This window comes from Pyrgilauda ruficollis, unplaced genomic scaffold, assembly GCF_017590135.1.
Source record: "Pyrgilauda ruficollis isolate IOZ18807 unplaced genomic scaffold, ASM1759013v1 scaffold74, whole genome shotgun sequence".
NCBI classification, from domain to species: Eukaryota; Metazoa; Chordata; class Aves; order Passeriformes; family Passeridae; genus Pyrgilauda; species Pyrgilauda ruficollis.
Window position 1 is genome coordinate 1,859,191 of NW_024529266.1, and position 15,072 is coordinate 1,874,262.

Genomic DNA, 15,072 nt, shown 5'->3' on the forward strand with positions numbered 1-15,072 from the left:
ATTTTCCCAAGAAAATGTGACTTCCTGTATCTTCTGCAGCTCTTAACTATTCTGCAGTTTTCAATATTGCATTGTTTATAGACACTCCAAACAAATGTGAATATTTTTATCTACAGAAATAAATTACTGTCATGTTTAAATGTTGTTTAAAGGTTGATGCTGGCAGTATTGTGACAGACCAACCCCAAGGTACATTTCTAGTGCAAGGAGCCATGCGAAGTGGAAGAAGCAACACAAAGATGTCAAAGCTGCAGCCCAAAATCTCAGAGTGCAATTGTCACCATCATTAGCTGCAGTGATAAGTGTGCAATTTTCTTCAGTTGTTGTTTCTCTCCGCAACTTTCAAATCATCTACCTTTTGACTAAAAAATAGGGGTTTTAAATCTTCCTTTACCACAAAGTGGACTTCTTTGGCACAACCAGTCTGAGTGTTTGCATATCTCAAATCGTCCAAGTACTGAAGTGCCTCTTTATCACGTTGCTCTCTACAGTTCTCTTTCTTTCAGGAAAAAATGAGCTGCAGAGATAAGTGCAAAAGATAAGTGATATGCCCAAAGTCTTGTTAGAAATCTGTTAAGGAGAGAAACTGAAGCAGAAGTCTGCAGGTCGTGGACTAGAAATGCTATTCTGGATCACTCCGCCTCTCTCAAAGCATACAGAAAGCAAAGATAGGATGGAAAGCTGCCAGAAGAATATAAAAATTACCACAAACAGAAAAGATCTGCACAGCATGAATCAGAGGACTCCTGTAACTGTCTCAAATAGGCAGCACTTAACACACTAACTTTCACTCTTACCTATCAGTAGCCATAAAATTATTTCCTGTAGCTCCAATGTCAAAACATTCACTCTTGACTCCAAACACCTCCAAATGCGAAGATTCTGCCCTAAAAATCCCAGGGGAAAAAAAAAAAAAAAAAAAAACACAAAAAAGGAGCAAAATATATGACTGCAGTAAGTACAAAATATAATAATTTTACAGACATAACAGAAACTGCACAAAGGTAGAACTCCAGACAGCAGGACCATGCTTTTATCTACCTTGAAAGAAAAAACAATTAACACTTTTAAGTATTAAAAGCCTCACCACCATGGTGAAGAAATCTAATCAAAGGAAAGAACAAAACAGCAACATTGAAATCAGATTTTTCTGCATATTTCAGCACTGGTATACAGAAAAGAAGATCATTATGGCAATTATGTTCTGTTCCTTAAACTGATCTGTGGTTAAATGGGGATTTCTGTGGAATCATGAAAATCAAAGGGCAGACTCTATTAAAAATATTTTGTAGTTGCCTGGTCACACAGTGAACTGTCAAAAATGTGGCATCAGTAATTTTATCTCTGGCAAAACATGGCTTCCAGGAGTTTTTCATCACTGGCAGACCATACAGAGTAGAAGAGGCAGACACCACTAGGTTGCTGGCAATGTAATGTGGAGATTATGGAAATTATTTTGAAAAATTATCATCATCATCCCTTCCTGAATTTTAGGGGGATGGAGGGGGGGGGGGGGAAGCTGTATTTCCTTCGAAGCAAAACTGGGTGTTTGGGTCACTTTTCTTAATGGAAAAGAGAAACTTTTGCAGCTTTATAAATGGCCCTGTAAACACTTTCTTTCCCAACCAGCTATGAAGAACAGGAAGGAGTTAAAAATGTTTAAAAACCCACTCACAGTGTGCCCTGCTCACACTGTTACATGCCCAGCAGTAACTGCATACAGCTGTCACCTCCTAGACTTTTCCCAAAATGTACAGGGCTGCTGATTCTGGGGATGACAATGCCTGGCAATAAAACACATGCATAATACTGAAAGGGGAAAAGATCCTTTTTTTGTTGCCTTCCATTTATTTCTTTTATTTGTTCTTCCCAACAGATACTGGTTTTCTCTCAGTATTTCCAGCATGTTTACCTCAAATGATAAAAAGGAAAAAAGTCCATGGAGGGGGGTGAGGTTTGGTTGATTGGTTTTGGGTTTTGTTTAGCAGTTTTTTCTCTTGTAAAGATAAAACAGATCTCTAACAATTTCCAAAGGAGACAGAAAGAGGGGAAAGAACACCAGCAGGTGTGACTAGCACTGCAGTGTCTCCCTACAGCCTCTTTTTAAGCATGGTCTAGCATCCTGTTGTGCCCAACTCCTATTCCTCCCATTCTGAAATAGTGCAAACCCAAAACTCATCATCTTCTTGGCTTCTTATTGGCCCATCACACTTCCAGGACTGATATTCCTGGGGCTCTTCAGAGATGCTGGAGGATGAGAAACATTTTGCACAAAAAAATTTCAACTACAGTTCTCAAAACCAAACTACAAGACTCAGTACTAGACCTCATGCCTAAGGCTGCCAGGTCCCAATCCAAAGATGAAGAAAACAGGGAGCAAGGAGAGCTGGTGCCCTTTTAGCATCCTACCAAATGTTGAAAGCAGTTCTGCAAAGACATTTCCCAAACTTTGTGGAGAAAGAGCCATAATAACCAACATGCTTGAAAGGGATGTCTGATGAAGAACACAGAGAGCAGGAACAGGAGAGCCCTTCTAGTAGCCACTGCTACTTCAAAGGTCCCTTCCAATGAAAACCATTCCATGACAACATTTAGTTTTTGTGGAGATTCTAAAGCAAGAACCACACAGGAAAAGAACTGAGAAACCTAAGTGGTGGACTTTTTACCCTCATTCAAAGAGCACTCACATTCTCACTCTTACAAGTACTCTTTGATTTGCACATCCAGCTACTAGTAAGATTCCAGAGTTTGCTTGTTTCTATTCATTCTTTTTCATTCAATCCCCTTTAGCTGTTTCCCTCTCCCCCACTGACACTATTTGAATTTCTCTTCTTATCCCCCACTGTGTGCTTTTCCTGCCAAAGCCACTGCCATTTAACAGCACTGCCAAGGAGACTTTTTTTTTTTTTTTTCCAGAATAGTTTGAAACAATTCAGGGTAAGAAAACTATGATCTTTAGCAATATGGTTAAATGAGTCAGGTTAGAACATATGCTGATTTTTACATTCAAATAAACCAGTAAACACAGCTTTGGTAAACTTAAAAATTTCTGGCTATCACCAAATTATTTCCATCTGTCTTTATCCCTTCCCACTTCCACTTTTTATTGCACACCCAACAGCTCACTCATTCCCTAGCCTGCAATTCAGCCCCATCACATCTCATACACGTTGCTCACTGGAAGCCTTTCAGGCCCTGCTGAGGTCAATGGCAAAATCCCATTGGATGTGTATGTGATGAGTGTTTTGGCCAGCTTGAGAGCACACCCCGGAGATGGACAAGGACAGCCCACAGTATGGCCAGCAGCAAGTCCATGCTCCAGTCCTTACACAGGGCAGTCAAACTCTCAGTTACAGAGACTTCTAAAATGAGTAGAATGGATTTCACTGCAATTTTTCCACAAACAAGTCAACTTCTTAAACATACTCTAAAGTAATTAAGATATAGGGGGCGGCAGAGGATTGCTTATTTCTCATGCAGCCATTACAACAATGAATTTTTCTAAGTTTAATACAAGATAAGCCTGTGCTCAGGACACACTTCATAGACACACATGTACGAACACATATATGTATATCTACACATTATAGTTTTACTCTATATGCAAAGAAGATGCCTAAGAAAATTTACTTAAATCAAATTATAAGCACCTAAAACTTGTCCAAATCACACTCAAATTCACCACTTTTTACCCTCTTAGCTCCTCTAAAAATCTGCACTACCACTCCTAACAGTACGAACCATGGCCAAAGTCACTTGCTTGTTCCTCCAAGAGGACTCAGGATCTGATGCATCTGCCCAACCAAGCGTCAGAGAATGAGCAGGTTTGAAGCCAGAGGGGCCTGGCTTCTGTTTCAGCTGCCACAAGCAATTCTGTGCGAATGATGTCTTAGAAGAAAAAAGCATTTCAGGAGTAAGAAAAAGAAATATCAGCTATCATTTCAGGGTGGAGAACTTATACTTTGTCAGCTTCTAAAATACTTTATGTTCTGTCCAGATGGTATAACTGGAGCAAAGACCAGAGCAAATGTGGCTTTCATATTAACAAACCCTAATCACTCCCCAGTGGCTCCACACACTCCTACACTCAGACACAGTCCAATACTTTGGTCTTGCTTGACAAAACAGATTTGAACACATGGGCACTAACATCCCACATACCTTGCATTTTTGAGCAAGGTAAAGAGTGGTACAGTGTCCTATTCTCAAAAGCGCTAAAGTTAGAATAACTGTGAATATTGGGCTTTTTGCCTAGTGTCCCAATAGTCCCAAATCCCTCCTGGTGCTCTCATATTCCCTGTATGGGACAGTGAGAAAATCGTCATCAAATAGCTGAAGTACAGGTATTTGGCATAACAGAAACTAAAACAATAGATAACTAGATGCTGATTTAGTGAGAGGTAATAAAATAATCTGCCAGCTTCTTATCTTAGAACTGCCTCTGAGTTTATGTCAGCTCATTTCCCTCTAACGTATATCCCCTCTATGTATGCACATCTATCCCCTTCCTTTCTGCACACATGAAGTGAATCTTCACTTTGCAGCACCAAAATCTGCATACAGAATGCCTCCATTTGGGCTGCTCTTTCTGAGCTCAGCACTGGACCACAGGCCAGTGATGTCAGATTGGCAGTCTCTGACTGGCACAGCAGCTCCCACTTGCAGAGCTTAGTTAAACATTATATTTTCCAACTTGCTGTGCTTTCCACAAGCCCATGTTTGTATATTGCTCTTGTGGCTTTCCACAAAGCTTCAAAACACCTTTCCAGTGGAGTTTCAGTCTCTAAATGTGCTTTCTAGCACAGCTGGCTATATTATCCTACCAGGCCCACAACTCACTGTGTCATTTCTACAGACTTTATTCCACCTTCAGTCACATATATAGCTTCAGTCACATATGTTTGCTCTATCAGATATTATTTTCAAGGTTGTTGTTCCTACAACAGCTAGCACATTACTGAAAAGTCCTGCTATCACAGTACTGTTTGATACACCATCTATGTATGCTAGAGACAAAAGAGGTTCCCTCTTTGACGTAGATACAACTGGCTGATCTTTCAGCAAGTTACTCTTCATCTCTTTAAAAGAAACTGTCTTGTGCATACCTGACAAGACACTACCTATCAGCAGCTTTCAGGAAGTAAAAATTTTTAATTATTTCTTGCCTACGGCCAACAAGACATGATCTTCATTTTCTTTAGAAGGAACCCCAGAGTCTTGGAAAGGCCAGAAACAGAAAAATTGAGTTATTTCTGAAGACAAACACTGCACTGTATTTATGCTTAGTTGCAAACTGTGCTATATGCTTTCAGGATTCAGTTCAAACACTATCAAGCAGAAGCCACTTCATTTTAGCCATTTCATAAATGCAATTGATATGGCATGCTACTTCCATATGCAAATGAACCCTAAGGACTCAAATCCTAACCATAATCAAAGAGACCAAATCATATCTTACTTCCCATGCAAACTTCAATTTTCAGCCTCTTACAAAGTTTAATTTTGCTCTGACAAGCCAATATACAGTGCTATGGAGAAAACAGAAATATTTTCTAAGATTAGAAATATTTCTAATGCCTGAGCTGTTCACACCTGCAGAAATGTCACAGTTCAGTTCATTAATTCTAGATTCATTATAGACTTTCTGCTAGATCAAACAAGAGACAATCAGTATGGGACCAGAATCTTTTTCCCCCCGCAAGACTCATGAACTGCAACACTCTGCTCCTACACACACTTTCAGCATAGACTCCAAAATGTGTGTATACTGCAGATTTAATTCTCAAATGTCACAGATTACAATACCAACATGTGAGTTCCAAACAAATGGTCAATCTTCCTCACAGGTGGCAATAAAAATTTTAAAAAACCCAAGCAACCAAACAAAAAAAGCCTAAAGTCACATTTATAAAAATTACCTAACGTGTCAGCTCAGCAATATTCCACTGCAGTCAAATATTATTAAAAGAACCCAAAGCAAACAGTAATCACTTGGTATTGATATCGCTTTTATCAGATTTACCTGGTTTGACCAGATTTTGTTTCTCTCAATCTAAATTACTGTTTTAGTTTCATACCCACCAAGGTGCTAATCAACCTCCTGTTTTAAAGGTGTTTAAGAAATGCCAAGACAAAGATTTTCCAGTTTTGTAAACAAGTACATATAAATAAAAAGCAGAATATAAGACTAGAGATCAAATACAACTGACAGAAATACAGTTGTAATGGCACTGCTCACATATTTTGGTCTCTCCCCAAAGCTGTTTAGATGCCTCCAAGTAGATGACAATGGGAACTTGCAGTATTTTTTTGCATCAAGTATTATTCCCATTTACATCCTGTTAAGGACTCACAGCTACCCACAAGGTCTCTTTCAGAGACTAACTCCTCAGATGTAATGAACCGTGCTGTCTGAAGGATGAAACTTAGGCTAGACGTAGGTCTGGTGCTGACTCCAAACTAGCAGCTGCAAGCTCCCTAAAGGCACTAAGCTTCACCATAAATACAGGAGCTCCTGGTCCAAAAGCAGAGCTTGCTTCTGCAACTCAGCTTTCCAACCCACAGCTACATAATAGATTCTTTCAAATAATTATCATCTACACACATAACTACTCCTGCAGCACAGAAATAGCAGGAAGTGTTGCCTGGCAGGCTAGAATTTATTTCTTAGCTCAGATAGGCATGCAGAGGTTGCTGCTTCTCAGCCTAAATAAAGCTATTGGTAAAAAGAGAAATCTGTACCTTCGTATCATCCTGGGGCAACTCTTCAGAAGCCAAGCTCACAGGACCTGCAAGAGCAAAGACTGCTGCCTTTAATAACAAGGAAATTCTGGGTCTGCTTTGGTTTCTGCTGCTGGTCTCTCTCGTTTTTCAGATAGGAAAGGGGACACAAGAAGCATGCAGGCAAGCCAGAACAATGGACATGGGCAGCCCATGCATCTCCCCGCAGCAGTGATCCCGTGGGCAGCATGCAAGCTGGGTGCACAACAAGTGCTATGTTATTGTCACAATTATGTTTGGGCTGATTAACCCCCACACACTCAGAAAATCAACAGCTCAAGGATTATGCCTCACACCAATGCCACAGAGCAGCTGAACTCTGCTTTTCTTCTGCAGGGATGTCATGCATTTTCTGAAATTAGACTTTGCATTTTTAACCCAAAAAGTAAAAAAAAAAAAACACTTCACTGTCAGTCTTTTTTTTGTTTGTTTGGGTTTTGGTTTATATTTTCTTCCAAGGGATGTGGAGAAGGATACAGCAACAGCAAAAAACCATCCCCCACGCTTTTCATGTTTTGCCCAAATGCAGCCTGAAGGACGACTGTGAAACAGCAAAGAAGAATAATTTGGACACAGGAATGTAAATGAACACAAGCATCATTCATGCTTCCAGTAACATTATTGTTTAGCAAACATATTTTAAAATAAAATGAAACTGAAATCATATAGACAGTCATCATGGTAAATATGCTTCATTCCATACTGAATCTTTCAGTTCTAGGTTCATATCTATTCTCAGATATCCTCTTCATTTCTCCAGCTCCAGTAAACAGTTAAACTAAGTATGCTTCAGCAGGCAGCATAGGGTGCCTTGTATATGGAGTCTGGTGACCTTTACTGGCACTGAACAAAAGATACACTCAAGGTTTAAAAAAAAAGAGTTCTATCAATACATCTTGGGAAAAACAATTCAAAGACAGTTGCCCGTTACCTAAATCACATAATCTGACCATCAGGTCTCTTGGACATGAAGTTCTGGGGTGCAGTTATGTGCCCCTTGCAACCTGCTGTCCCTGATCTCAGCACGGCCCCTGGACACTGGCAGGAGTTAGGACTGGGTCCATGCTGATCAGTACCACAATCATTCATTCATTTTGAATTAATCCACCCTCTTTAATTAAACTCCTGCAGCATTCTAATACAGCACAACCACAGAGTACACAATCCCTGGTACTGTCAAACTAAACATTCCAGACACCACCTTTCAGCTAGCAGGAACAGACTATTTCTTCTGTAACTGTAAGTACAGACACCTCCTTTAAAGCTTCTATAAAAAGATTTTTTTACAGCATTGACATGCACTTGTCATTATTATTATTCAGTTCAACAATTGTTGAACAATTGAAATAAAAAGCCATTTTCTCTAGACAATATATACTGTAGCAACAATTGGCTTATCTTCTGGGTAACAGCATTCAGTAAACTCATGGACACAGAATTTCAAAGTCAGAAAAGAGAAAGAAAAGCACAAACTCTAAAATTAGCTAAAATACCACCTATTTCACTTTTTGTTCTGCATCCTGTCGGGATAATGTATCACTCCATATATTTGAATTTAAGTTGCTATGGGAGATCAAGCTAGGAGCACCACCTTACACTGACCCACTGCTTTCATATGATGGCATTTCACAAGAAATGGAGGAGGTTGGCTATACCAGCCTCCTCTCATTGACAGCTCAGGGGTTCTGGTAGCATGGGGTTTTAAAAGCCTGTTGATCTTGACTTCAGGAGTGAGTAGCTACTGCTTCTGGGAATGGCAGCAGTTTTAAAATCTGAGTGGGATACTTTCATGACTTGAATGTGCCAAAATAAAGTCCTGAACTTAGCAGACACTTTATAAAGAAGTTCAGTGAATGCAACTCAGAATGTATTAAAAAACACAATCATTTCATATAATTTTTGCTTCCAGCAGCAACAATTTTAACTCAATCTGGAACAAAGTTCTTTTGATCTCCTGAATGCTGGCAAATGGAAATTTTAAGACAAGCCACTAGTCACCAGCAACCACCATTCAGTGATTTTTAATTTTTTTTACTTGGTGGCTAGAAAACAGTCTGCCTTGCAGACATATGGTGACCAATTAAATATTAAAATATCAGAAGATGAAAAAGCATTGTTGACTAACACCGCACAAACAGTAGTTATAGACTTCTCATGTCTACAAGCAGATATCACAGAGCATAGAACACACAAGATGTTTACTATAATCTGTTTGTGTTGTCCTGGATACTTACAAAATGTACTTACAATACTTACAAACCTGCTTTTCCATGTGTTGAAATGAATTTTTTTTTTTTAAAACATGTGCAAAGTAACTCTGATGCATGAAGGCACAAAAGTATACAGCTTCCACTGAAAACACATATAGCTAGGTGTGCCTATGCTAAAATTCTCTGCTGCTTACCAGAATCCAAAATGAGAGTAGATGTCCTGAACCCAAGACTCTCTCATTCTCTCTCTGGGCTATGAATACCCATTGATGTTTGTATTCTGCTTGTGCAAGTCAGACCAAGTTAAAGCTCTTTTTGTGAAAAATATGGAAGTAATTATCACCCACAAGTCACAGTGGCCAAGTGACTGCCACATATAGTACTGCCAATGAAGGCCATTCAACTTTCTCTCCCCAGGGAGCAGCATAAAGACCACCCTGATCAGAGTACAGTGCTCAGGTGAACACCCAGAGTAAATGCATTTTCATACCGTATCACCAAGGTCATTCACAAAACCCGTATAATAAATTCTCACTCACAATAACAGATATGTAGCTTGTAACTGCTAACAACTGCTTATTATTTCTCTGCAAATTTAACTTCTAATGGCAGAATATTTGTTGTCTGAAGACGAACAGAAAAGCTGGGTATAAAGCTATTTTTTCAGCACTAGCAATGGCAGCATACACATTTAAATTCATGACTGTGTCCCTATCTTACCCATTCACTTGAAGTTACTAGCTGATGCCCCTCAAACTAGTCCCCGTCCTTTTTTTCCCTGCATCAGGTCCTGGTCCTGTACACAGTTCATGCAGGTGTTCAGATTTCTGCTGCCCTCAAGTAAGGTTGCCTCCAGCAGACACTGAAGAGCAAGATCGAGCCTCTCACAGAGCTCTCAGCTTGTTGCTTTATCCAAACATACAATGCCAGCCACATAAACAAAAGGACAACTGATAAAAACTTTTAATCCATTCCTAAGAATCACATATAAGTCCCCAAGCCTCATACTTCTGATGCTGAAGAATTATCCTTTTTTGTGATTTTCTCTTCAGCTCTAAGACATGCTTGCTCTGAGGTACACAGGGAAGCATTTTGGTAATGAAAAACCATTCTCACCCGCAAGCACAGACCCACAATCCTTGCAGAGGTAAACTGCTCACCAAAATAGTGAACATCTAATGGAAATAAATGAGGATTTTGCAACATTAGAAGTTTAGGCTGGATCCCAGAACCATCCATACAAATAATCACTCTGCTCCTATGTTTATTAACTTATTAGGCTTTACTGGAATTTGCAGGAGAATTCATTCAGTTAAACACTGCCCTCTCCTGGAACCACCTGACATTTTTCTAGCTCATAAAATCGAATCAGTTAAGGCTTTTCCAATTGAATGTCATAGTATTTTGTGAACAGTTTCAGTCTGACATTGGAAAACCAGTGCTCTGTAGGGAGTATAATGACGTATAAAACTCTTGTAATCTGTTCTCTACTAACACATCTGTTCTCTACTAACACACTGTTCTCTACTAACACATCTCTAAAACCATATGAAACATGATCTTTCTGAATAAATAAATAGTGTATGAATCTGTGCCAACTTTCTAGAGCTTTGAAAGATTGCAACATTATGGAAAAAAACACTATACCTTCTACAGAGTGTGTTGTACCGCAGGGCATTTTTGGACCTTCCACTGTCTCAACTCCATCTGAATTAATACTCTATAAAAAAAATCAAAATTGCAGTAACTGTATTTGATGCCCATGATATTTGTCTGAAAACTCAAGAACAACATTGAAAGACTGACAAACACTTACATTATGAGCAATACTAAAATGACTGAGAGAAATTCCACAAGGAATATTTTATTGGCTACCTTCCAGAGGAAACTGACAGCAATCCCTCAAGAGGAAAACCTATAAAATATTTTTAACTACAGAGAGAAATCACCTCCTGCTTACAATACATGGAAGATCTAAAGGAACAGATTTACTATTTGCACTTCACTGCTTACAACCTTCTTCTCTATGAGAAAAGCAGCACAACAGCTTTACACAACAGCTCCATTCAGAATTCTAGTTTACGTTGAAAGCGTCCCTGTAAAGCAAGCAATTTTGATGGATAGGTAATACAATGAGAATAAACTAGGACTAAACACTAACTACATGACAGATCCAGTCTGGAAGCCAGGAGACACTCCACTCCCCATGTCTGTAGCTCCTGGACAGGCTGCTCCCTCACTCAGATACACACCAACTACATCACTCCTGCTCAAAAGGAAGAGGGGGCTGGGATACAGTCTCCTATTTTAGAAATTACTTTCTAAAATGAAAAACAAAGTGGGAGGAAGAAAGAATGGATTCTTTTGTGTCCTCTCATCTACTACTCTGCTTGCTTCTAGTCTTTCCCTCTAGTAGACTGCCTGTATATTTGCCAACTACCAAGAGCCACAAACAGAGAAAAAACATGGTAACCTGAGCACAAAAGAAAAAGCCAGGGATGACCCTGGACTGAATACTGCAGCCAAACTAATTTCTAATTTGAAAGCCATGAAGCCCCACCTCAGTGGGGCAAGCTGTATTTTTCTCTGCTCATCTCTTGCTGTGATCACAGTTGGCAGCTCCCCACTTGAACACGTGTCAGGCAGAAAAAGTCAAAAGAAAGTCGGGAAACTATTAAATCTGTCCATCACCAGGCAAAAAAAAAATTACTTAAATGATCATAAACTATCTTAGTCATTTTGGATGATTATCCTGGCTTGCTCTTTCTGGTTTCTTTCACAATTCTGACGCATTTCTGACTCAGTCCCCAGATCTCTCTTCCTCTCACAGAGGACCTCTGCCCTGCACTGGCCGTGCTGCCTGCAGCAGCTCAGGCTGCCTCGTGGATCACCTCCTCCTGCTGTCTATGTCTCCACTGGAGGTGCACGATGAACCAACCACATCCCACTGGCAGACACCATTACCACACAGCAATCTCTGTCCCAAGAAGGTCACACAGAATTTAAGCAATCCCACATCTTTTTCAGCAATTTCAACTATCTCCCCCATCTCCGTTGCCTGGAGTGGCCACAGGGTTCCCACTTTCTGAACTGCTGAATGAAGGCATGGCTCCCATACAAGTGACTTGGGCTTACTGACAACTTGTTTTAACTTTTCCATTACTTCCTCAGGCTTCTAAGGAATTGAACAGGAACTAAAAGAACCGACACAGCAGAGAGTGAAGAATATACTTCGGAAAGATTCATGCTTCTCTTGCATGAATAGATGTGCTGATGTCTGAGGCAATCATCTCACACAAATCCAACACTACATGCCACCATAACTGAGACAAAGCTCCCTTTCTTCAGTTCATTACTTTCTGACTCAAGCATAAAGTAGCAATGTGGTCATTTATAGAGTCTCAAGACACCAGATGTACAGCCTTAGTCTTCTGTAGACGAAATGAATACTCCAGGACAGCAGTAAATTCTACCTCTATTTTAAAAAGACTATATACTGTGAAATCTCTAATACCAACCAAAGATTTATAATTGCCTCCCAATGCTTTGGATACAACTGAAGAACTCAAAATTCTTGTTTGCAACAGAAGGAAAATTAATTTTACCTTTCCTTTTGGATATAATACATAGTCTAAAAATAACAGCTCATGTATAGAAAATTAACTAAATAAACCATGTGATCTTCCCAGTTATTCTGGTCTATTCCTGCTTGATTTAAAGTGCTGCAACACTGATGCTGAGCAGGAGGGGAATAAGGTCCCCACAACAGAACCTAGACTGCTGCAACTAGAGGAATGGCAAAAGGGGAACAACAAATCCAGGGCAGTAGGCTTTTTCCTGAAAACATCAAATGCAGAATTTTCTAGCTTTTCAGAGTCTTGTCTTTGAGAATACCTAACATGCCACAGTTTCTTTTTCCATTTCAAAGACTGAATGAAGTACAAGGACTTTGCAAGTGCAAGTGCAAGAAAAAGGCAATCATATAAATAACAATGAATTCTTGATTATATTCTTGGTTTTCCTTTTGAGTTCATTATTGTTAATGGAAAAGCCACACACAAATTGCAGGGATTCTACAAACTACAGAGAGTAACTTTTTTGTATTGAAAGAAATCAAATTTCAAGAACATAGTTAGGTAAGATTATACATAAGGACTATACAGTATGCTGCAACTTAAGTTTCTATATTAAACACAACATATAAATAATTTTCTAAGTTTAAAAAAATGCAGCATGAGAAAAAGGCAACACAAGGAAAATCAGTGCACAAATGAGGAAACCCAAAGCTAAGAATGGAAAAGATTAATTTCAAGACCAGAAAAAAAGCCAACTTTTAGTGTGTTTTTAGCTCACTAGTTTTATGTATGTTGTGTAGTCTCAATCTAAAAATACAGGTAAGCATCTGCATTGCTATTAAAGAACGTATGCATTCAAGCATTCTCTTTATTGTATTGAATCAAGATGTCCTGAAGGATATGACAATGGTGCTTCAGACATTTTACATTAAAATAAGAAAAACTAAACTAAACTCTGTGGAAAAAGTCTGTACCCTCCATTTCTGCTGTAAATAACAGACCAGGGCTGCCTCTTGATAAAGGCTCCCAGGCATTACACTACCAAAATAATGGAATTAAATTACAAATTTCAAAGTACAATCATGAATACAATGGCAATGCAATTGAAGACACAGAGATTTCAGGGAAAGATACTCCCTTTAGAGTCTACCATGATTAAAAACAACTTGGGAGGCAAAAGAGGTTTTACAAAGTTCTCAACACCTCTTATGCTCCAGCTTCAGACATACAATGTATACACAAAGTAGAAACCCACAACAGTAATCATGAAATTATACTGGTGATCAGTGACATGGCAGCTTAAATTAAAAGGCTACTCAATGAAAACAAATCCAGCCTGAAAAGTCTACAGCTGGAAATCATGAAGAAAATCTGTGGTACCTGTTAAAGGAGAGGTCTGTCCCAGAAGTATTTTCTGAAGAGCTTAATGTCTGACTCCAGCAAGTGCTGTGCAGTGTGACCGAGTGTCAGCACCAGAGCTCCAGATGAAAGAACAAACTGTATGCAGGCACCCTCGCTGATCTCTGCTCTTGAAATGTCAAGCGACGGACTGCCCTGGAAGCTGAAATGACACACCCTGTGCAGATGCTCCCTGCACAGGCAGAATGAAAGCTCTGCCACCGTGAGCTTCCGGCTCGCCTCCAGCACAGCCCGTCAGGACCCAACGACCCGCCACAAAAACCAGAGTCAGAAAACCTGAAACATCCACCGAAAACACAGCTGGGCAAACAAAAATCGTACCAATGAGTCCTTTCAGCCTTTAGAACACAGAGCTACTTCTAGCAACCAAATGGGAAAAAACAATGTTACCTCTAGACAGTTACTCAGTACTTAAAGAAGCCAGAATGAACAAGCTGTGACAATACCTATTTCTCCTTACTGCTGAGCAATACTACCTTTTCCTGTCAATGTTGCCATATATAGCAGTAGGACACAACTGGCAGCTAGCAGATTTGTTATCCTACAAGAGTGAAAAACAGAAAGTATCTCAAGGGAATACAGTATTGTTTGGACATAACAGTCATAACATAATGTACTGTACCCATGCTGTATTTTTTTTAAGCTGAAGTACAGATAAGTCTCACATAAACTACAGGCTGCATGGAGCCAAAACTGAAAGAAGCACATACCAAAATAAAAACATATCCCAATTCTTGCATGTCTCTATTTGCAAAGAAAAGCCAAGAGTACGAAGGGGTGTCTGATGCTTACCATTTGGTATCCCAAGACACATACATACACCCATGCAGCTCCTCAGGACTGTACAGACTGAGCTCCAGACAGCTGAAAGGTGCCACAAAGCACTTGTCCTTTAAGTAATTTGTCAGTGTGGCAGCTCTCCAGCAAAACAGAATCATAACTGCAGCACTGTCTTTGTTGCTGATTCTCCCTCATTTGTTTGTTCCAACTTGAGCTTTAGAGGGGTCACAAAGTCTGCTGAGGTTTTGTGGAAGTCAGGAGTCCTATGTTCTGTTCATATGTAAATATTTCTTTTTATATATATATAT

General features: G+C 39.5%; 1 protein-coding gene across 19 annotated transcripts in view; it reads right to left on the minus strand.

The window, feature by feature from the left end:
• ARHGEF28 (Rho guanine nucleotide exchange factor 28) overlaps positions 1-15,072 on the minus strand; it is a 120,121-nt gene that overhangs the window by 70,529 nt on the left and 34,520 nt on the right. For 7 of the 19 annotated variants that reach the window (XM_041486163.1, XM_041486171.1, XM_041486167.1 and 4 more), the window contains exons 1-3: positions 13,946-14,332; positions 10,638-10,710; positions 798-887 (exon numbers count right to left, since the gene is read on the minus strand). The exons of 3 other annotated variants lie outside the window; for them this stretch is intronic. In XM_041486163.1, the coding sequence (XP_041342097.1) occupies positions 798-887; positions 10,638-10,668 (121 nt within the window). In that variant the 5' untranslated portion in view covers positions 10,669-10,710; positions 13,946-14,332. Of the gene's footprint in view, positions 1-797; positions 888-6,741; positions 6,789-7,188; positions 7,322-10,637; positions 10,711-13,945; positions 14,333-15,072 lie in introns of those variants that run through there. 9 more of the 19 variants (XM_041486178.1, XM_041486164.1, XM_041486172.1 and 6 more) reach the window with 8 other exon arrangements.